This window comes from Bos javanicus, chromosome 3 (assembly GCF_032452875.1).
Source record: "Bos javanicus breed banteng chromosome 3, ARS-OSU_banteng_1.0, whole genome shotgun sequence".
Lineage (NCBI taxonomy): Eukaryota > Metazoa > Chordata > Mammalia > Artiodactyla > Bovidae > Bos > Bos javanicus.
In genome coordinates this window covers 67042800-67066074 of record NC_083870.1, presented here as the reverse complement: position 1 = coordinate 67066074, position 23275 = coordinate 67042800, and the positions used below count along the sequence as shown (strand labels likewise).

General features: G+C 36.9%; 1 protein-coding gene and 1 non-coding gene across 2 annotated transcripts in view; both read left to right on the top strand.

The window, feature by feature from the left end:
- MIGA1 (mitoguardin 1) overlaps window positions 1–23275 on the top strand; it is a 77806-nt gene that overhangs the window by 32196 nt on the left and 22335 nt on the right. The window contains exon 8 of the mRNA XM_061411525.1: window positions 19557–19657. Coding sequence (XP_061267509.1) covers window positions 19557–19657 — 101 coding nt within the window. The remainder of the gene's footprint in view (window positions 1–19556; window positions 19658–23275) is intronic.
- Window positions 2876–2982, top strand: LOC133245403 (U6 spliceosomal RNA). Its single transcript, XR_009735668.1, has one exon. It is a non-coding gene; the product is annotated as a U6 spliceosomal RNA (small nuclear RNA).

Genomic DNA, 23275 nt, shown 5'->3' with positions numbered 1-23275 from the left:
TTTTGACACAAAATGAGTGGAATTTCCATGCCAAGAAATTCTCCAGTTCTCTGTGGACACCAGTTGGGGTGTCCTGCAATTCCCTTCAGTCAAACACTCAAATACCCAGTGTTAGTGCAGACTCCACAGGTTAAGGGCTTATCTCACAAGAGTGCACCCCACTCACATGCCAGTTGTAGCGCCAAACCTCTCGTGCTTCTGACCAGTGTTTTTTCTATAAATCATAGGTTCCCACCAATCCCTCCTTAGGCTTGATAGTTTACTATTGATAGGATGGTGCACAGAATTTTGAGAAGCACTTTACTTTCTAGTACTCATTTATTATGAAAGATATAATTAAGCAACAGTCAAGTGGAATAGATGCATAGGGCAAGGTATGGGAAATGGGTGTAGAACTTTCATACCCTCTCCAGACACAGCACTCTCCTTGCACCTGGATATATGTTCACCAACCTGGAGCTCTCTAAACTCTATCGTGTTCTTACGGAGGTTCCATTATATAGGCACAGCTAATTAAGTCATCAGCTATTGGTGATTAACTTAATTCTCAGCCTTTCTCTCTTTAAGGGTCAGGGTTGGAGTTGAAAGTTCCAATTTTTTTTCTTTTTAATTTATTATTATTGGCTGTGCTGGGTCTTCATTGCTACACGGGCTTCTCTCTAGTTGTGGTGAATGGGGGCTACTCTCTGGCTGTGATGTGTAGGCTTCTCATTGGGGTGGCTTCTCTTATGGAGTGTCGGCTCTAACACGCAGGCTTCAGTAGTTGCGGCTCCCAGGCTCGAGAGCACAGGGTTAATAGTTGTGACGCACAGGCTTAGTTGCCCCGCAGCATATGAGATCTTCCCAGATCAGGGGTCGAACCCATGTGTCCTGCATTGGCAGGCCTGTTCTTTACCACTGAGCTACCAGGGAAACCCCAGAGGTTCTAGATTTCTAATCACAGGGTTTATTCCCTTGGTAAACATCCCCCATCCTCCAGGAGTCACCTCATGAGCATAATCTTTGGTTATAGTTGAAAAGGACTTATGAAAAGCACCCCTCTCACCACATCACTCAGGAAATTCCAAGAGTTTTAGAAGTTTTACTGTCACACTTTTTTCATGTTGATCATAAAGAGATCTTAGGATACTTTAATATATATCATGCCAAAATATATGTATATTTATCTACTTAACTGGTAATTTAAGAAAATATAAATTTTTTTTTGAAAAAGAGGCAGATAACAATTCACAGTTTTGGGCAATATTGTCAATGCTGAGATTTTTTGCAGATAGGTATTTGCCATCAAGTATTCATGGCTGGTTTTATACTCACTTGCAAATAAATAAATCATTTTAGTTTTCAAAGGCACATATGTCAGATTTTATTGATACAAGAGCCTCAGCAAAACTTACTTCACTAATTTGAGAATTCAGAATATACACAGGGACTCTACTTAATTTCACATTCTCTTGTACTGCTTATAGTGAGTAGTTTTCCATGTTAACATTGTGCACGAGTTTAGAGGACACTTTAAATCCTCCCCAGCATGATCCTTTTAGTATGTTTGAAACTGTCTTAGCATTTTTCTTTTTAGATAGCAGTGTGTTTGTTGAGAGTAAATTGTATCTTCCCATTTCAGCAGATCCAAAAAACTTTTGTCAGTATTTTGAGTTAGTTTAGGTAAGTGAAGGGCTTTCCCGGTGGCTCAGCAGAAAAGAATCTTACCTGCAATGCAAGAGACTCAGGTTCCATCCTTAGGTTGGGAAGATACCCTGGAGGAGGAAATGGCAACCCACTCTAGTATTCTTGCCTGGGAAATCCCATGGACAGAGGATCTTGGCAGTCCATGGGGTCACAAAGCATCATATACACCTGAGTGACTGAGCACACACAAGTTAAGTGAAGCTAATAAATCTAAGATTTAAATTTTAGAGATAAAAAAAATGTATAGTATGATTCTAACACTGGATTGTGTTGAAATCTTGAAATAGTTACAAGACTATGTATTTACTAAAATTCATTGAATTGTACACTTAAAATGGAGAAGTTTTATGGTTTGTAAATTACACTTCAATAAAACTATTTAAAATACAGTATGATTCTGTTAACTAACTTTAAGTGATTTTTTGTGTGTGTGAATTTGAAACAATACAAAATAGCACTTTATACTACAAATTTTAAGTAGTACAAATGTCAAGCAATTTATGAATCTCTTAGTTTCCAAGCTGATGGACCTAGTGAATTACAAACCATGTTTACTCTAGGTGGTACCACTTCAGCTGGTAACAGGAATAGAGTATCATATGTCAGTATCTAGAGAACCATACTGTTGTTTACATGCATGGGAACTTCTACAAATGGTTTTGATGATTATTGTGCTGTTATTTTTACTTTTATTCTTAAGTTTTTATATTCTGTAATATTGTCATTCCAAGTGGTCATCAAATGTGGTAAAGAAGCTCAAATAACTGCTGACGATCTTGCTGTTAATTTAGTACAAAGCATCCTGGAAGTATTGGAACTAATGCCAAGAAAATAAAGGAGCAGAATTGAACGAGGAGCCCTTTTATTTAAAAAAATGAAAAACCTCTGGGAACTTGGCTTTAAAATCTCAAGCAGTCTAGGGCACCCCTAAGCCAAGCTATCATCTGTGTTAAAATAGAAAATTATTTTTGATGTTTGGGAAGGAACTGATAGTGATACAAAAAACTTTACTACAAATACTTTGTGTTTTTAAAGCATTCTTAACAACATTCTTTAGTATATGTGCTGCTCACTTTGGCAGCCTACTCCAGTACTCTTGCCTGGAAAATTCCATGGACTGAGGAGCCTGGTAGGCTACAGTTCATGGGGTCGCAAAGAGTCGGACACGACTTTTGTGTGTGTGTGTGTCAGACACTTTCACTTTCTTTTCACACTAAAATTGGAACAATACAGAGAAGATTAGCATTGCCCCTGCTCAAGGATGACACACAAATTTGTGAAGCGTTCTGTATTTTTAATAGTCAAATTAATGAAAAGAAAACAACAGTAGCTAATAAACTAATAAAAACTATTTGCTTAGTTGCTCAGTTGTATCTGACTCTTTGTGGCCTCATGATCTGTAGCCCGCCAGCCTCCTGTGTCCATGGAATTTTCCAGGCAAGAATGTGGTTGCCATTTCCTACTCTAGGGGATCTTCCCGACCCAGGGATTGAACCCACGTCTCTTGGATCTCCTGCACTGGTAGGCAGATTCTTTACCACTACACCAACTAGGAAGCAATAAAAGCTATAAAAGCACCCTCCCCCCAAAAAATATACCCCGAAACAAACTACATTTCCCAGACTCCCTTGTCCTTAGGAATCTTAGTTCGGGTTTCACAAATGAGATAGATTCTTACGAGATTTGGAAAGCAAGAAGAGGCAGTGACCATCTTTCTACAAATTCTGTTTCTGATGATTGAGAGTATTGTGGTTTTCCTGATAAGTATGCTATTTTATAGTAGAAAAAATTGGAGGAAATAAACCTTCACAGATTAAAAAAACCAGACCTTATTATAGTCACTTATTATGCTTTGAAACTATGCTTGGGAAAAGACATACAGCACAGTAGTTGTAAGGCACATTAGTATCCATTTACATTTATTCTTACAGGAACGTAGCTTTGAATTAGGCAGTGTTTGAATTATGTTTTAAGGCATGAATTCCTTATATAAAATGTAACTACCTGGTATTCTCTAATTCATCTTTTGTCATATTCTGGACTGATACTTCCTTAACTGTTATGAATTAGTGAATCATTATTGGATATAGTTCTGTATTTGCTCTTACACGTCAGAAGTTTACTCCTGGCCTAAGCAGTCATTGTTTCTTCTGTTCTTCTGATTATTAAATAAAATGAAGATTTTAGTTCTCTAATTAAAAAAAAAAGTTTTCCTTCTTCACTTAGGAGAGACTGTTTAACGTTAAACGACAGGTGTTGAAATCACTAGAGGGCAGCACATTTTATCTGAGAGTGGCACACCTATGACGCATAAATGCCATTCTGGGTTGTTCATAGCACTGGGAGTTAAATTTAGGTCACCACTCACTCTCTTTCTGGCATGTTCCGTATACACCTGCTACTGTAACTCATAGTGAGACAGAGCCAGGAGGTTATGCACAGAGACTTGAAATAACATTAGTGTACGTTTCCATTTGAGTGTGAGTTCTAGCTAACATCACATAGTTAACATTTATTTGCAGTTTTTCTTTTTCAGATAATCGTTAAATTATAATTGTTAAACTATTATTTTGTTATTGTAATTTTTGAAGGCTCACCCAAAAAACTCCAGTATGTTTTCAGTTGTAGACAGTATAGCGTAGTAGTTCAGGACATGGGCTTTAGAGTTAAACAACCATGGATTCAAATCCCGGCTCTCCCACTCTTATTAGCTGTGAAACCTAAGCAGGCCTTGACCTTTCTTAGATTCATCTCCTTCATCTGTAAGCTGGAGGAATGCATTAGGATCAGCTTCATAGAACTGTGAAGATTAATTGAGCTAACATGCATGTTGTATTTAGCACTAGTACATGGTAAACACTTGCTGTGCTTTCATATATATTCTCACATTTTTATGAGGCCTGTTCTAAGATTGTTTAAAAAATGCGTGGTTCATCCCCATAGAGTCCACCTAATGATCTCCCACTCATATCAGTCTGTTCTCTCAAGTGGCGAACTGTATTGCGTCCTTATCATTTCTTTGACGTTCTTTTAGTTTGAAGCATGTAAAATTTCCAGTATTTGATCCTATTTGCCCTATGAAACAAGCAATAAGATGAAATGCCATTGACTTATCACCCCGTATGTATTCTTGTCCAGTTTATACATTTGACTCTTTCTTAGCTTGTTAGAAGATCAATCTTAGTAGAAGATTAATCTTAAAATATGAATTTTGTGTCCTGGTTGTTCCTGTAATTATTGCACTTTTGAGGTTCAGTCATGTTGGTATAGCAGAAACAAACTCATTTCTAATGCTTGGGACTTTACACGTGGGATTTTTTCAAGATATATGTTCCTTCTGTTACTGATGGAAATTTTGTTTCTGTGTAATTAGTTCTCTGCATAAATCTTTCTTGAATAGGCTTTTATTTTTAAAAATTCATGGTTACTGGTAGGTGATATCACATGTCCATAACTTTTTTTACATGATATTATTCATGTAAATCCTTTTCAGGAAGGATTTATTTATTTCTGGAAATTAATTTGACTTTTTCTCATAATAATAACATACATTTCATTTCCTGAAACAAAGTATTTAGCCCATGTTCAAAGTTATTTATTTGGGAAGGTAAAAAAGATGCCCCTTATAAATCTTTTTCTTTGTGTTAGAAAATTGCCATCTGAAGGACAAATATTTTGTCAAAGTATTTATTCTAGATATAGCTAAGATTACTGATTTTCCTTAATTCTTGATCTTGCCATATGCAAAGGAGGAAAGCAAGAAGTGATAATGAATATACTCCTTGCCAGCACATCCAGTTATCTAGTTCAGTTCAGTTTAGTTCAGTCGCTCAGTCGTGTCCGACTCTGCGACCCCATGAATCACAGCACACCAGGCCTCCCTGTGCATCACCAGCTCCCGGAGTTCACTCAGACTCACAGCCATCGAGTCAGTGATGCCATCCAGCCGTCTCATCCTCTATCGTCCCCTTCTCCTCCTGCCCCCAATCCCTCCCAGCATCAGAGTCTTTTCCAATGAGTCAGCTCTTTGCATGAGATGGCCAAAGTACTGGAGTTTCAGCTTTAGCATCATTCCTTCCAAAGAAATCCCAGGGCTGATCTCCTTCAGAATGGACTGGTTGGATCTCCTTGCAGTCCAAGGGACTCTCAAGAGTCTTCTCCAACACCACAGTTCAAAAGCATCAATTCTTCGGCGCTCAGCCTTCTTCACAGTCCAACTCTCACATCCATACATGACCACAGGAAAAACCATAGCCTCGACTAGACGGACCTTTGTTGGCAAAGTAATGTCTCTGCTTTTGAATATGCTATCTAGGTTGGTCATAACTTTCCTTCCAAAGAGTAAGTGTCTTTTAATTTCATGGCTGCAGTCACCATCTGCAGTGATTTTGGAGCCCAAAAAATAAAGTCTGGCACTGTTTCCACTGTTCCCCCTTCTATTTCCCATGAAGTGATGGGACCAGATGCCATGATCTTAGTTTTCTGAATGTTGAGCTTTAAGCCAACTTTTTCACTCTCCTCTTTCACTTTCATCAAGAGGCTTTTTAGTTCCTCTTCACTTTCTGCCATAAGGATGGTGTCATCTACATATCTGTCAATTCTACCTCCATAATATAGCTGTCATTTGTTCTCCTTTCTCTGCACCCTCATTATATTTTGCTTGGATTTAAGAATCCTCCAATAGGGTTCCTGCCTCCCATCTCTCCCCCCAGGAAATCTGTACCTTGTTTCTGAAGTTATCTTCTTGATGCAAAACTCTCATCTTGTCACTCCGAGGTTCTTAGATCACTTTTCTGATTCTATTTGTTTTTACTGTTTCCCATATATTCCAGCCAGACTATATCTTCCAAAACTGAAATTCTTCTCTAAGATTGTAGTTTTATAATCAACTCCAGGTTTTTATTAAATTTACCATATATTTTTTTTTCTTTTTTACTGATGCTCTTCCTTTGCATAATTAAACATGCTGTGAATCATTTTTTTCCGCCTATTGTGGAATTGGTTAGAAGCTGATTTTTTAAAATGTATATTATTACTCCGTTTTTTGTTTTAAACATTTGGATAAATAGTGGCCTCAGTACCATTCATTGAATGATGTGTTCTGTTCTTACTGATTTGAAATACACCCTCTCATATGTAAAGTTGTTTTATATGTGTGTCTTCTCTGGACTCTCTTGTTTTGTTCTGTTTATCTGTTTCTGCATTGGTTTCTAGTATCTTAATTACTATAGCTTTATGAAGTTTTATAATGAGTCTGGATACCTGGTAGGGTGAGTTAATTCACTGCTTTTTTAGAACTGCTTTGGCTATTCTTAAGCCCTTTGCTTTTCCCTGTGAAGTTTAGGACAGCTTGTCAAGCTTCATGAAAACGCCTCCTGAGATTTTGGTTATGTTAGGTCAACTTCATAAGGTGACCTAGTATTATGAAAAATTTACATCTTCATTACATTAACGTTTCCATCTACAAACATAATATGGCTCTTTATTTACTTAAATCTTGTATGTCTTTCATAATTTTTTATGGTTGCTCCGTACAGGTCTTATATATCTTTATTCCTAGGTCTCTTATAGTTTTGTTGTCATTGTACATGGTACTTTTTCTGAATTTATTTTCTAATTTTTTATTACTGGTATCCAAAATATTGTGTTGTATTCAGAAAAAGTACCATGTACAATGACAACAAAACTATAAGAGACCTAGGAATAAAGATATATAAGACCTGTACGGAGCAACCATAAAAAATTATGAAAGACATACAAGATTTAAGTAAATAAAGAGCCATATTATGTTTGTAGATGGAAACGTTAATGTAATGAAGATGTAAATTTTTCATAATACTAGGTCACCTTATGAAGTTGACCTAACATAACCAAAATCTCAGGAGGCGTTTTCATGAAGCTTGACAAGCTGTCCTAAACTTCACAGGGAAAAGCAAAGGGCTTAAGAATAGCCAAAGCAGTTCTTAAAAAGCAGTGAAAAGGCTATGGTTTTTCCTATGGTCATGTATGGATGTGTGAGTTGGACTGTGAAGAAGGCTGAGCGCCGAAGAATTGATGCTTTTGAACTGTGGTGTTGGAGAAGACTCTTGAGAGTCCCTTGGACTGCAAGGAGATCCAACCAGTCCATTCTGAAGGAGATCAGCCCTGGGATTTCTTTGGAAGGAATGATGCTAAAGCTGAAACTCCAGTACTTTGGCCACCTCACGCGAAGAGTTGACTCATTGGAAAAGACTCTGATGCTGGGAGGGATTGGGGGCAGGAGGAGAAGGGGACGACAGAGGATGAGATGGCTGGATGGCATCACTGACTCGATGGCCGTGAGTCTCAGTGAACTCTGGGAGTTGGTGATGGACAGGGAGGCCTGGCGTGCTGCTATTCATGGGGTTGCAAAGAGTCAGACACGACTGAGCGACTGATCTGATCTGATCTGATCTGATTATCAGCAACCCTTGTTAACTCATATTAGTTGCACCACTAGTAATTTGTCATAGGTTCTTTTGGAATTTTTATCTAGACCGCATATCTGCAAATGATAGCCTGTTTATTTTCCTTCTTTTCAACTCTTCTGCTTTTTTTCCAACCTTTGTGTGTTCCTTTCTTTCTTCCAGACTTCCCCCGTCCCGCCCACACCGCCCCCCGCTCCCCCACCTTACTGCTCTGGACAGATTCTTAGAGTCTTTTTGCCTCTGAAGAGCTGTTTACAAAGGAAGACTGTGAGTTAGCTGGCCTGCTACACAGAATCAAAGACTGTGCCTCTATTGCTGTAGCCTCCCAGTTAGGTACAAGAGCATTTACGTAGGGACTTGTGAAGACTGCTAAGGTGAATTACAGCTTAAAAGTCAACTTGCAACTATTTATTTAATTGTTTATTATATGCTTTATGTGTGATGACATGCAGATGAAATAAGGACTAACGTGCCTGTTTTCAGGTTATTTGTGGTCTGATTGGCAGTTAGAAAGCAATATCATATAAATTAGTATAAACCTCAGTGAGCTATTTTGTAAAACACAGAGCTTAAGCTCCTTCTACAAAGCAGAAGACCCTTCTTTTATCTTTCCCACCTCCATTCTTTCCCATACTTCCCAACTGAAGTGCCCTCAGCCTGCTTAAGAGCCTAAGATAAGAACTTAAAAGTAAACAGATCTGGTTTGGGACATGTGGTTATCGTTGGTTATCTGCTGCTGTTTTTACTGAATATCTCTGAAATTTATTTGGAGACTCATATATCATGAGAATCTACAGTACTGTCTTCTGCATGATTATACTTTTCTCCTTTCGATTCAGTTCAGTTCAATCTCTCAGTCGTGTCTGACTCTGCGACCCCATGGAGTGCAGCATGCCAGGTCTCCCTGTCCATCACCAACTCCCAGAGTCTACTCAAACTCATGTCCATTGAGTCAGTGATGCCATCCAACCATCTCATCCTCTGTGGTCCCCTTCTCCTCCTACCTTCAGTCTTTCCCAGCATCAGGGTCTTTTCCAATGAGTCAGTTCTTTGCATCAGGTGGCCAAAGTGTTGCAGTTTCAGCTTCAGCATCAGTCCTTCCAGTATTTTGTAAGTTTTGTGACATGATTGTAGGGACTTGCCTGGAAGTCCGTTGGTTAGGACGTTGCACTTGCACAGCAGTGTACCCACGTTCCATCTCTGGTTGGGAAGCAAAATGCACCGTGTGGCCAAAAAAAACAAGTGGCTGAAAATGAGTAGTAGATTCACAAATGTTTATTTCAGTATTTTGATTCAAAATATTATACACACCTATGCTATGTATAGTTTTTGTACATATCAAATATTGTATAATGAAAGTATATATATCTATTGTATTAAACAGAAATTTATGTTATTTGAATTATTTTGGAAAAAAAGTTAGACTTTAGTTGATCACAACAACTAATGAGAGATTGGTAGACTATGGGATTAAAACCTGACACCAAGGAATGCTTTATGTTTTAGGAGACTTTTCTTATCTTCATATCATGCAGAGTGTACACCAATACATGGTTTGGTAGTTTGTTTCTGTAACAGTGCATTGAGGAAGTAAGGCTATTTTTTACTCACTTTGGTTAGACTATTATTAGGGCAGGACCAAAATGCTGAATTTAATACGAGTGTAAAAATAAACCTGATTAATGACAGATGAAGCTTGTTTACAGTTTCTTGGGCACATTATTTAGTTGATATGTTTTACAGCAAACATAATTTAAGGAATCTCTATTTTAGATCTCTTCTAAAATTAATTGGGCTTTATAGTTTGCTTACATTTCTCTCTTTTTTAAATTGAAGTATAGCTGATTTACAGTATTGTGTTAATAACTGCTATACAGCAAATTCTTCCCAGGTAGTGCTAACGGTAAAGAACCTGCCTGCCAACGCAGGGGACGCAATAGAAACGGGTTCGATCCCTGGGACAGGAAGATTCCCTGGAGAAGGAAATGGCAACCCACTCTAACATTCTTGTCTGGGAAATCCTATGGACAGAGGAGCCTGGTGGCTCTAGTCCATGGAGTCACAAAAAGTTGGAGACGATTGAAGCAAATAAGCAAAGATACAGCTAATTATCTCAATTATACATATATATACACATATATGTGTGTGTATATATATAACATACACATTCTTTTTCACTATGGTTTATCACAGAATATCGAATATAGTTCCCTGTGATCTAAGTAGGACCTTGTTGTTTATCCATTCTATGTATACTAGCTTGCGTCTGCTAATCCCGAACTCCGGAGAAGGCAATGGCACCCCATTCCAGTACTCTTGCCTGGAAAATCCCATGGACGGAGGAGCCTGGTGGGCTGCAGTCCATGGGGTCGCTAAGAGTCGGACACGACTGAGCGACTTCACTTTCACTTTTCACTTTCATGCATTGGAGAAGGAAATGGCAACCCACTCCAGTGTTCTTGCCTGGAGAATCCCAGGGACGGTGGAGCCTGATGGGCTGCCTTCTATGGGGTCGCACAGAGTCGGACACGACCGAAGCGACTTAGCAGCAGCAGCAGCAGCAGCAGCAGCAGCAGCAATCCCAAACTCCCACTCCTACCCTCTCCCACCCCCTCCCTCTTGGCACCACCAGTCTATTCTCTATGTCCATGATTCTATTTCTGTTTCATATATAGGCTCATTTGTGTCATATTTTAGATTTCTTTTATAAGTGATAGCATATAGTATTTGTCTTTCTGACTTACTTCACTTAATATGATAATCTCTAGTTGCATCCATGTTGCTGTATGTTTACAGATTCTATAAAGAATAGTATGTGTTTGCAATAGCTGTGTTAGAAGGCAACTCTGAAACCATGAGTTTGATAAGTGTTGATTTTTTTGGCTAAAGCAAAGGACTTTGAAATTCTTTCATAGTGATGTGTATGAATAAATTATAAATTTAGCCCTTAGAAACAAACCAGGAATTTTTGTAGCTTAACAGCATCACTGCATATTTCAGATATGTGTTTAGGCCTTTTTATAATCTATTTTTTTTAACAGAATGAACTCAGAGTCTTAGGGCTGGAATATTTATTTAGTCAACGTTTGATTTCCTGGTGTATGTCAAACACGGTATAAGACACTGGAGGGACTAGAGTGAAGAAGCTCTCACTCTTGCTTTTAGGCAACCCAGAATCTGTCTTTGAAGATAGGCATTAGATTTTTTTATTTTAATAAAAAAGTGCTGTAATAATGTGTTTAGAAGGTGCTCTGAAGGTGTCATACAGAAGTGTGCTTGCAGAAGGTCCATCAGGAATAGGAAAAAAGGTTTTTCCCAGTGGAGGGAACAACATGGGTCAAGGTGGAAAGTGGGGCCTGTTTAGGGAACTGTAAGTTGTTTGATACATCTTGGGAACACAGTGTAAGTAAGAGAGTGGTGGGAAAGGAATCTAGAAATGTGGGCAGAAGATAAATCTTGAAAGTCTTTGTTTTATACATTTAGGCCAAAGGGAGCCGCTGAGAATGATAAGAAGTCATTTAATTAAATTTACCTGTTTGCAGGAGATTGTGGGAGCATTTACTGATACAGTTTAAGTATTTTATCCATCTTTCTTTCTGCTTACTTATGCATAGGACTTCATTGAGACAGGGAAAATTAGGGATTTTTCCAGCCTAGTACTGACTGTTGAAGAAGGAAATGGCAACCCACTCCAGTATTCTTGCCTGGAGAATCCCAGGGACAGAGGAGCCTGGTGGACTGCCATCTATGTGCGGTGGTCGCACAGAGTTGGACGTGACTGAAGTGACTTAGCAACAGCAGCAGTACTGACTGTACATATTTTCTGGCAGAGAACAGGAAAAGCTGTAAAGTGGGACCTCCTGACCACTAGAGAAATGTTTTTCTTCTTTCTGGTAAGCAGCCAGGTAGAACACTTAGTGAGATTGAAAGAGCTGGCAGCAAGAGGAAATAACCTCAACCTATTGTCTTATGTCAAACGTCAGACAGTTGACGCTTTAAGACCTCGTCCCTTTCCTTCCATGCAGAATCACTGTGGTCAGAGGATAAACTCCCTGAGGGTTTATTTTTAGGAGGTGACATGAATTACAGGCTTAACTTGTATACTCAGACTTCTAAATATATATACTGCAAATTGCAGAACACATGAGAAGTTTGCCCCATAACTTCCTGTCATGCATTAAGGCTCATAATCCTAATTTCAAAATGTTTAATAATACTACAAAATGAAGTCTAACTGGGGTTTACAAGTCAAAATAGGTTCAGAGATGAAAGCAGTATAATGAAAATTGCTGGGGTGCCACATAAAAAGGAAATCCCTGCTTCTTGACTTTGCTTTTTATGTGTTCAAGTTATATCTTACCCACTTGGATTTTGAAGTGCAGGACCTACACTAACCCATCCAAGGCCTTTGTTTGATGTAGATAAAGGCCTATGTAGCCCCTTGGGAGTGGGCTTCCCTCATGGCTCAAAGAATCTGCCAATGTAGGAAATGCAGGAAGATCCCCGGAGAAGGGAAGGGCGACCTGCTCCAGTATTCCTGCCTAGGAAAGCCTATGGACAGAGGAGCCTGATAGGCTACAGTCCATGGGATTGCAAAAGAGTCAGACATGACTAAGCAACTATACAACAACAGGCCCTTGGGAAGGGCACCTTTGTGATAAGAAAAAGTCCATCTTCCAGGATAATATAGGCCCAAGATGTGGGCTAGAGTTCGCCTCCTTTGTCCCATTGACCAGGGACCTTTTGTGTAGTGTACAGATTGACTAGCAGTGCTAGTCGCCCCATTAAAATCTCTATAACATCGGACTTACCCTTTATTACTTTTTGCCCTTTAGGTTATCCAGTTACTTCTCTCTTCTCCTAAAAAAAGATATAAAATGCTGTTATTCCTTTTTCTTTTCTTCTGTTACTCGTTTTGCATCAGCAGCTGTATTTCCCAGTTAGGAAAGCACAGTTGTTTCATTGGCCAATCATGGCGTCTAAGAAGTTTTGATAAGTAGGGGAAGCCAGAGACAACTGTTGTGGAAACATTGAGCAGTGCCGTAGTATGGGGCTGCTTTGTGCATGTGTTGTTTCATATAGGCAAAATTGTGTACGTGATGATAAAGTAAGACTTGATTTGATTAGATAGCCTTTCTTTTGTTTTAGGAGATTTCATTGTTATTCTTTTCAGTGTTAAGGCTCATCAAGGGAAAAATCAAGAAAATATCATGTTAGCTCACTTAACTATTCCTCTTTCTGAAATTATGTTTTTTTTTCCTTCCAGTTTTATTGAACTGTAATTGACATATAGCACTGTGTAAGTTTAAGGCATACCGAATAATGATTTGACTTACATACATCATAAAATGATTACCACAGTAAGTTTAGCAAACATCCATCATCTCATATTGGTGCAAAATTAAAGAAACAGAAAAAAGTGCCTTTTCATTGTGATGTGAACTCTTAGGATTTACACTCTTAACAACATTCATATATAACATACAGCAGTGTTAATTATATTTATCATGTTGTACATTACATAACTCGAAATTTGTATCTTTGACTACCTTCATCCAATTCCCCCCGCCCCATTGTTTTTGGTTTTTGTATTCCACTTTGTTTTTAGTATTAAAATAAATGAGAATAAAAAATTATCCTCAGTATGGATGGAACAGATAGTCATACAGGGTAAACAACAGCAGTAATTTTCTAGATTTCTTAATTATTTTAACAGATTATAGAAGATTCTGGAAAATAGCTTGTCTTGTCAGCAGCGGACCTTTTCCATTTTTAATAAAACCGTAGAAAAGACAAGGTTCCAAATCATATTTTAACTGCTAAAAATCATCTGGAGAATAGCTGCTGACATAGAAGTCAGATGACATTGAGACATTTGGCAGACATCCTCTTCTTGCTGGTGTTACAAAATCCACAGTGGACAGCCTGGATTTGAAAAGAAGAGTGGCATCTTTGGAATCTCCACTAGAATCTGTTGAAGTTAAAATAAAGCTGATGCCTTCTAAGTGACATAAAATGGATCATGTCTGGGGATGGCAAAAGTGAGACATGTTGAAAACCCACTTGGATTGGTTTAAAGAAAATAGATCCAGGCCTAAGGTTCCAAGTTCCAGAGCTGAAGTGTCTTCTGATTTTTTCCTTTTATAACTTTCAAGCAAATTCTGCCTTGGAAAAAAACTTAAGTAATATGTGAATTATGAGATTGTGAAAGGAGGAGGAAGGCTTGAATCCAGTCAGATTTTTGGCCTAAGCTATTTGACTATTTAGTTAAAAGTAAACATTATTCTTTCAGTGTTCTTCCAGAGAAGAACATAGTTTATGTCTGTGTATGAATATTTTAAAAGTTCTGGGTGATTGAGACATGTAAAAAAAATGTTCTTAAAAATGTTAGAATTACTATTTAAGAAGGTTAAAAAAAGAAAAGCTGCTCCTCTAAGAGCCAGTGAGGTAACCCATGGTACATTTTTTTGTATTTAGACATCCAATTATGTGAAAAGCATTTTTTTAGGTACTTCTAAGGTTAATGATGAATCCTTAAGGGGCTTAAGCTGCATATTTCAGGTTTATAGTATCATAAGTTTAATTAATTCAATATATGGAAACATAAGAATTTTAACAGTGCTCTCAAAACAAGATAAAGTCATATAACAGGCAAAATGACCCAGGAAAAATATAGGAGAGGCTCAACAATTAGCATTAGCTCAGTCATGTCCGACTCTTTGTGACCCCATGGACTCTAGCCCGCCAGGCTCCTCTGTCCATGGGAATCTCCAGGCAAGAATACTGGAGTGGGTTGCCATGCCCTCCTCCAGGGGATCTTTCGAACCCAGGGATCAGACCCAGGTTTCCTGCGTTGCAAGCAGATTCTTTACCATCTGAGCCACCAGGGAAGCCCTCATAGCCCGGAATCTGGTGTCAAATGACCTGAGTTTGAATCCTGCCATTCCATTTCTAAATGGTGTGACTATAGGCCAAGTTACTTGACCTTCCTGTCCCTTAACTTTTTGATAATAAAAAGAAAAAAAAGAGTACCTACCTTAAAAAGGTAGGATTATTGTGAGAATTATTAGATAATATATGTGAAACGTGTATTTGGTTTCTGGAGTTTAGTATGTGCAAAATAAATGTTTATTAATCACAATTTTATTGTTACAATTAGATTACACACCTCATAATTTGTCTTCTTCCTGAGAATAGTTCATTATCTCCACCTAAAAATTCTCACTTAAAATTTGAAAACAATCATTAAATAGCAAAGAAAAATCAGTGAGCTTGGAGAAGAAAGCTTGTGAGTGGTACACACGCGTGGCATTAGACTCTGCTATTGCTACTGGTGTTTCCCTAGAGGGTGCTCTTTTCAGTTTGCTCTTGTACTTAACCAGACTTACCAGATTTTTTGACGTTTTGAATTTAGCATCATTTAGATACTTATTCTATCAGGGAATAAAATTCATATCTAATAATAATTTACAGCTTCATTGTGGACATTGAAATATGGAAAGTATTTTGTTTTTTCAGCCATCAGGGGCCAAGATCCATAGATATCATTTTTCTTTCCTTTTATTTAAACCCTTAGAAGAACTGTGCACAAAACAAAATATCACAGTGATTTATCATACCCTCTTGTGTACCTGTTAGAAGATAGAAAAATAAAGCATTGCCAGCTCCCTAAAAGATTCTTCTGTACCCCCTCCCAATAAATACCCTTACTACCAACCCCCCAAATTAGCCCCCTGTCCTGAAGCTCATGCTAATTACTTTCTGGCTTTTCTTTATAGTTTTACCAACCAAGTGTGTAGTCCTGATCACTCTTATTTAGTTTTGCCTGTTTTTTTAAATTTTATTTGAATGAAATCATGCATAACATTTTTTACTCAACATGTTGTGAAATTCACTTGTGTTCCTGCATGTAGCAGCAGTTCATTCAGTTTTATTGTTGTATAGTATTTAATTGTATAAATACACCACAGTTTGTGTATTCTGTGGTAGACGGATAGTTGTTTTCTTTCCAGTTTGGGGTTACTGTAATCAGTGCTGTTATGAATATTTCTGTGCATTTAAGCACGTATTTCTGTAAAACACACCCAAGGAGAGAATTGCAAAGTCATAAGAATGCAATCTTGAACTTTGATAGATAATGGCCAAACTTTCCACAGTGGTTTTATCAGCTGTTTCTACCAGTGATGTGTAAGTTTCATTGTTGTATACCCTTAACAAAAAAATGGCCATTTTTTCCTCAAATTGATCATTCTGGTAGATGTGTAATGATATCTTATGGTTTTAGCATTTTTTTCCTAAGAAGAATTTGGTAAGAATTTTCTAAAACTATTGACTAAGATGAAGCCTTTGGTTTTTAATTTTCCTTGCTTTCCATGTCTTTTAATAATTAAGTTAATGATACTTTTAGAAAATGTATTTTAAATTTTAAAACTACATGAAAGCAGTTAATTTGAGATATTACCCAATATTCTTTCTTTATACTTTTTGCTGGCTTATCTAAAAAACAGATGTATTATTTCTCTTCATAATTATTAAGCTGCCATTCCAGGAATCATAACAATTACTGAAATGAGAGGTATGGTCTGTGGTTTATGAAGTTGAGTTTAATGAATAAAACTTTCCAATTCCTCTGAGCCATTTTTCTTTGTTAGCTTTTTTTAAAAATAAAGTACAACCATGGTAACTCATCTGGATGACATTGAATGGCTAGTTACTGTTGAGTGAAGTAAAACAGACTTTTAACAGCTCCTGGGTAATGTCTGAAAGGTAAAGTGACATAAGATAAATGTCTGTGTTCCACTCCGAAAATAGCAAAAGGCATATGGAACCAAGATTTAACTTAGTTGACTTGTAACTTAATCCCACTTTAATTATGCTTTTGGGATAATGAAGGTTGTACTATGATTTCTTTTTGCAAAATTAGTACCAACAATGGGAAATAATTAAGAAGATAAAAGTTGGAAAGTTGTGAATGCTGATTTAATTTTGTGAATAATTTTCAAAAAGCATACATACATTGAAAAGAGAATATTGGAAATTTTTCGGGATAACTGAGTGCCCCAAATAATAGTCTTACAGCTATTTATAAGTGTAAAACAATTTATTCTCAAGCTTGAAAAAATTTTAAATTCCTAAAAGGACTTGTGTTTTTGAAAATAGAATAATTTAACCTCAGATTTTGTTCTGTTAATAGTTATTTATTAGTAGGATTTTGAAGTGAGAAGTTAGGTATTTTAAAAGGATTGATGTAAGCTTTATTGGAAAACAATTATAACTTAAATTTGGAAGATAAATAGTTAAAATGTCAACCATGGTCCCACCAAATGTAAAGCAGAAAAAAATATGCTATGTGTATTTATACTTAATTGATAGGAATTGATGAACTTTGTCCCAATTTGCTCTTCTGCTTGGCTTAGAGATTATAATACAGATTGGTTGGAAATCTTTTGAATTTCAACTAAATTAATGGTTTGGACTGTTTTAAAAACTTTACACTTCCTGTAGAGAATCACAAAATGTCTGTTTTCTGGTATTTGGGGGTTGTAAATGGGATTTGGAACATTTATGGTAAAGATAATGAACTTTATTTGGGGAAAAATGATGGACTAGAAATCTGGATGAATGAAAGCCAAAGATTTCTGATTTCTTTTCAAAGAAGATAAAGTATCTGACACACTTAGCAGATTGAAAATGAAAATAAAAATCTGTATATTTTGTTCTTTGCTTTTTTATTCTTGTGATAGAATTTGAAGAGTATCACTTGCTTGCTACAGTGTAGTCAGATCTATAAACAGGTATTGAATTTGTTTGAAAATATAATTTCTTTAAACTTCGTTTTATGTTGGAATATAGTTGATTAGCAATGTTGTGATAGTTTCAGGTGTATAGCAAAGTGATTGTTATACATACACATGTTTCTATTCTTTTTCAAATTCTTTTCCCATTTAGGTTGTTACATAATATTGAGCAGAGTTCCCTGTGCTATACAGTAGGTCCTTGTTATCCATTTTAAATACAGCAGTGTGTATGTGTCAATCCCAAACTCCCAATGTATACCTCCCCCATCCCCCAACCATAAATTCAGTCTCTGAGTCTTTCTGTTTTGTAAGTTCATTTGTAAGATTTATTTTGCATATAAGCAGTATCATACATATTTTTCTTTTTCTGACTTATTTCACTCGGTACAACAATCTCTAGGTCCATTCCTGTTGCTGCAAATGGCATTATTTCATTCTTTATAATGGCTGAGTAATATTCTATTGTATATATGTACTACATCTTCTTTATCCATTCCTCTGCTAGTGGACAATTGAAGTTGTTTCCATGTCTTGGCTATTATAAACAGTGCTGCATTGACCATTGGGGTGCATGTATCCTTTCGGACCATGTTTTTCTCTGGATGTGTATGCTCAGGAGAGGTATTGCAGGATGATATGGTAGTTCTGTTTTTAGTTTTTAAAGGAATTTCTGTACTATTCTCCATAGTGGCTGTACCAATTAAAGTGTAACATCAACAGTTAAGATTCCGGATGATAGTATGTGAAGATACTGACATCCACATTCAGAATGCTAGGTGTTGGCAATAGGTAGCCTGACTTGGTATGGTCAAATTAATCATTTAGAAATGCCTTTAAGCTTTTTTAATCCTTTGAAATCATTGTGGGGAATTCCCTGGCAGTCCAGTGGTTAGGACGCTGTGCTCTGACTGTCAAGGGCCCAGATTCAACCCCTGGTTGGGGAACTAAGACCCGTAAGTCACTGCGCTGTGGCAAAAAAATAAATAAATAAAAATAAAATCATGAGGGCAGTTATATTTGACCCTCAAGTAAGCAGAATCAACATCAGTGAGCTACCCTGATCACTTTAGGCCTTTCAGTGTTTTAAAGTAGACCCTAAAGACTAAAATCTTCCTGAGTTATTTTAATTGGTTGGTTTATCACAGATGACTAGCCAGATAACATTTTATGCTGATAGCTCATTTAATGTAAATGAACCTGCCAGTTATCTCAGTTTGGGTAAGGCCACTTGCAATTTAAATTGCTGTGTTTCAGACTACCTGTGGTATAACATATTCTGATTTACCGTGCTTGGTAGATAATCAACTCCAGTTATTATATACCAATTTATTATTTACTCAAAAGCTTTAAAAATCTGAAATAGTTTTATCTCTTTTAAAAATAAAAGTGCCTCCTGTGTACTATATAGTACTTTTTTCTCTGCTTGGTGGTGTTCAGCATCAGTTTGAAGCACTTTGAGAGTCTTGTTAGAGTATATCCCATCAGTTTGTATTGTTTTTCTTTTAGATTCCAGAATTCTAATAAAGACTGAAGTTTAAACAAAAAACAGAAAAAATCAACAATAGAATATGAAATATGGCAATGACAAGGAATGTCAACTTCTGAGCTTTTTGCCTTTTCTTTTCAGATAAAGATACAGATGTCACCATGAAAGGGAATGCGGATGACTTCAGCCTGAGAGACACCCTGAGTGTCGCATCAACCGATTCCTTTACTTCAACAGCAGAGGTAGGACATGTGTGTTCCTAATGAGGATTTCTTATTCTTTCTCAGCTGGACATTACTGTTTTGCCATTGTGCTGTAACTCAGTTCAGTAGCCATTTATTTAGTATTAACTCTGTGGTAGATACCAGGATACAAAGATGAATGTACCATGAACATAAGTTCCCACAGGAGTTTAGAGTCTCTTTAGAGAGGTGGACGTGTAAACATAGACTCTAAGTGAACACTTTCATAGACTGGGTTATGGATGAGGCATATCAGTGTTAGTGGAAAGCAGTTCACCTTAAGAATCTTAAAATTATTCAGATTGTTTAGCTGAGAAATCATGTTTCTAGATATTTTTTTCCCAAGGAAATGAGATTCAAAGATTTATATATACAAACTATTCACAGCATTTTTAATAATAATGAAAAACTGAAAATAGTGTAATGCCAAATTATGGAATATCCATAATTTGAAATATTATAGTGCCATAAACACGCTTCCAAAGTTTGTAATGACATGGGAACATAAGTTAAGTGAAATGAGTATACAGAATATGTGCTTGTAATTTTGTAATGAAGTAAAACCTGTTTGTGGTGTATTACGTGAGTATTTAGTCTGAGGGAAAAAGGCTAGATATAAATACACTAATATGTAAGCAGTGGTGATCACTAAATTATGGATTTATGAGTAATTTGTTTTACGCTGAGACTTAAATTTTTTATCCAAAGAGAAGGTTGCAAAGTGGTCATCTGTTTATAATCTTTTCTACTTGAGACAGTTTTAAAAATTACATATGGCCAATTTTATCTTAGAATTATTTCATTTTTATGGTAGATTCTTAGATATTACTGCTGTCCTTTTTCATATAAATAGTATCACACATCTGTTACTGATGTGTGGATTCAAGCTCTAGTGTGGAAAGCTTGGTATTCCAACACCCTTTTCCCTAAACTTTGATTCTGCCTTCTTTAAAGCTGTACAGACCATAATCTTTCATCCTCTCAAGATTTTTCTGTATATGTGTATTTTAGCTATTGCTTACAGTATCATCTCCTGAGTTCACAGTTTTACTTATAAGTAAACTTGTAAGTTTGCAACACACAAAATATATCTACTCATTTTATGAAGTAGCTATTTCCTCTGCTTTTTATGGATTGTTATAGACAGGGTTATCTTTCTTTTTTTTCCCCCCAGCTTTATTGAGATGCAATTGACTTAACATGAAGTTTAAGCTGTACAGAGCAATGATTTGAAACATATATTTGGAATAATTACCACAATAAGGCTAGTTATCACCTCTGGCACCTCACATCATTACCTTTTTTCTTTGTGGTATGAAGATTTGCTCTCTTAGCAGCTTCCAAGCATATAATACAGTACTGTTAACTAGAGTCATGATGCTGTACATTACATCCCTGGAACTTATTCATCTTCTAACTGGTAGTTTGTACCCTTTGATCAGCATCTCCCCAATTTTTTCTACATCCTGCTCCTGGTAACCACCATTCTGATCCTCTGTTTCTATGAGTTTGGCTTTTTTAGATCAAAATTATATGATACCATACAGTACAGTTGACCTTGGCACTACATAGGTTTGAACTGTGTAGATGCACTTATACATGGATTTTTTTTTCAGTAAATACATACTGCATCATCTGCAGTTGGTTGAATCCAAGGATGTGAAACTATGAATACTAAAGTGCCAACTATGGGACTTGAGCATCTGAAGACTTTGGTATCTGAGGCAGGTCCTGAAAAAGGAAATGGGGGGATGACTATTTCAACCACAGAAGGGGTCAATTCCCCTAACCCCCACGTTGTTCAAGGGTGAACTGTATTTGTCCTTCTCTGTCTTATTGCACTTTACATGCCTTCAAGATCCTGCCCCATACATATTGTCACAAATGGCAAGATTTCTTTCTCATGGATGAATAATATTTGATTGACTATACATACATTTATGTATACCACATCTTCTTTATCCGTTCATCAATTGATATACACTTGAGTTGTTTCCATTTCTTAGCTATTGTGAATAATGTTGCAATGAATATGAGAGTGCAGATATCTCAAGATAGTGATTTCATTTCCTTTTGATACATACCCAGAAGTAGGATGCTGAATCATGTGGTTTAAGCTATAAAGGTTTGATAAATTATGGAAAGAAAATGCATGAATACCACAGGAAGGGCTCACTATCGACAAAATCTCCTAGGAATGCTTCTAAGTGTAAATGTATGATCTCAGAATGTGAATGTTCCAAGATCAATTCCTTTTTAAGAAATGTTTGTTAAATTACTTTTAATTGCACTTACTATATGCCAAGAACTTAGCAGAAAAAAAAACTGTTTAATGAAGAAAGTTGTTAAGAAAATAAGACCAGAAATCCTTGGGAAGTTTAAACAGTTTGTGATAATTTGAAAGCTTTAATTCAGAATTATCAGAAAGAGTTTTTGCCTAAATATTTAGATTAAAGCAAGTCCTGGCATAGACTTTTCTCTAAGGTTGGTCAGTCACTTTTGAAAGTGATTAACAAGATTCTCCTGTATAAGCTTTACCAGACAGTGGTTTGGAACCAGAGCCTTTTTTCCCTGAAAAGTCTTTTTTTTTAAAGCTAATACCTTTATTGAGATATAATTCATGTAGTATAAAAGTTCACTCTCTTAAACTGTACAGTTGAGTGGTTTTAGTATATTCACAGAGTTGTGCAAACTTTCTAATTCCAGTACATTTTTATCATCTCAGAAGAACTCCTACCTATTGGTAATCAATTCTTTTTCTCTCCTACCCCACTGTCCGGGGCGATTACTCCTGTACTTTCCGTCTTTGTGGATTTGCCTGTCCTGAACACTTCATACTAATAGAATCGTGCAGTGTATAATCTTTTGTGTTTGATGTTCTTTTACTTAGCATAATTTTCAAGCTCTGAAGAGTCTTTTGAATGTTAGGGAGCCACTGCATTGAGCACTCTCCCGACTTTCCTGTCTGTTAAAGAGATTATCATTTAATTGTTGTTGTTCACTCAGTGGTGGCCGACTCTTTGCGACCCCATGGACTGCAGCACACCAGGCTTCCCTGTCCTTCACCAACTCCTGGAGCTTGCTCAGACTCATGTCCATCGAGTTGGTGATGCCATCTAACCATCTTGTCCTCCATTGTCATTTAATAGGTAGAATCTAAAATTGCAAAGGGCTTCCCAGGTGGCTCAGTGGTAGAAGAACATGCCTGCTAAGCCGGAGAGGCTGGTTTGATCCCTAGTTCAGGAAGATCCCCTGGAGAAGGAAATGGCAACCCATTTCCCAGGAAATGCCTGGGAAATCCCATGGACAGAGGAGCTTGGAGGGCTACAGTCCATGGGGTTGCAAAGAGTGGGACATGACTTAACGACTAAACAAGAACAACAGTATTTTTTAGCTGTAAATTTAGTTTTTCTTAGAATTACCACAATTACCATTGTGTGTCTGTATATAAATTTAATATATAAGTTGTAGGGTTCTCTTTATTTATTTTTAAAATGTATTTATTTATTCAGCTGTGTCAGGTCTGAGTTGCAGCATGTGGGATCTTTCAGTGCATGCAGGGGCTTGGTAACTGTGGCACACAAGCATAGTTGTTCTTCAGTAGGTAGGATCTTAGTT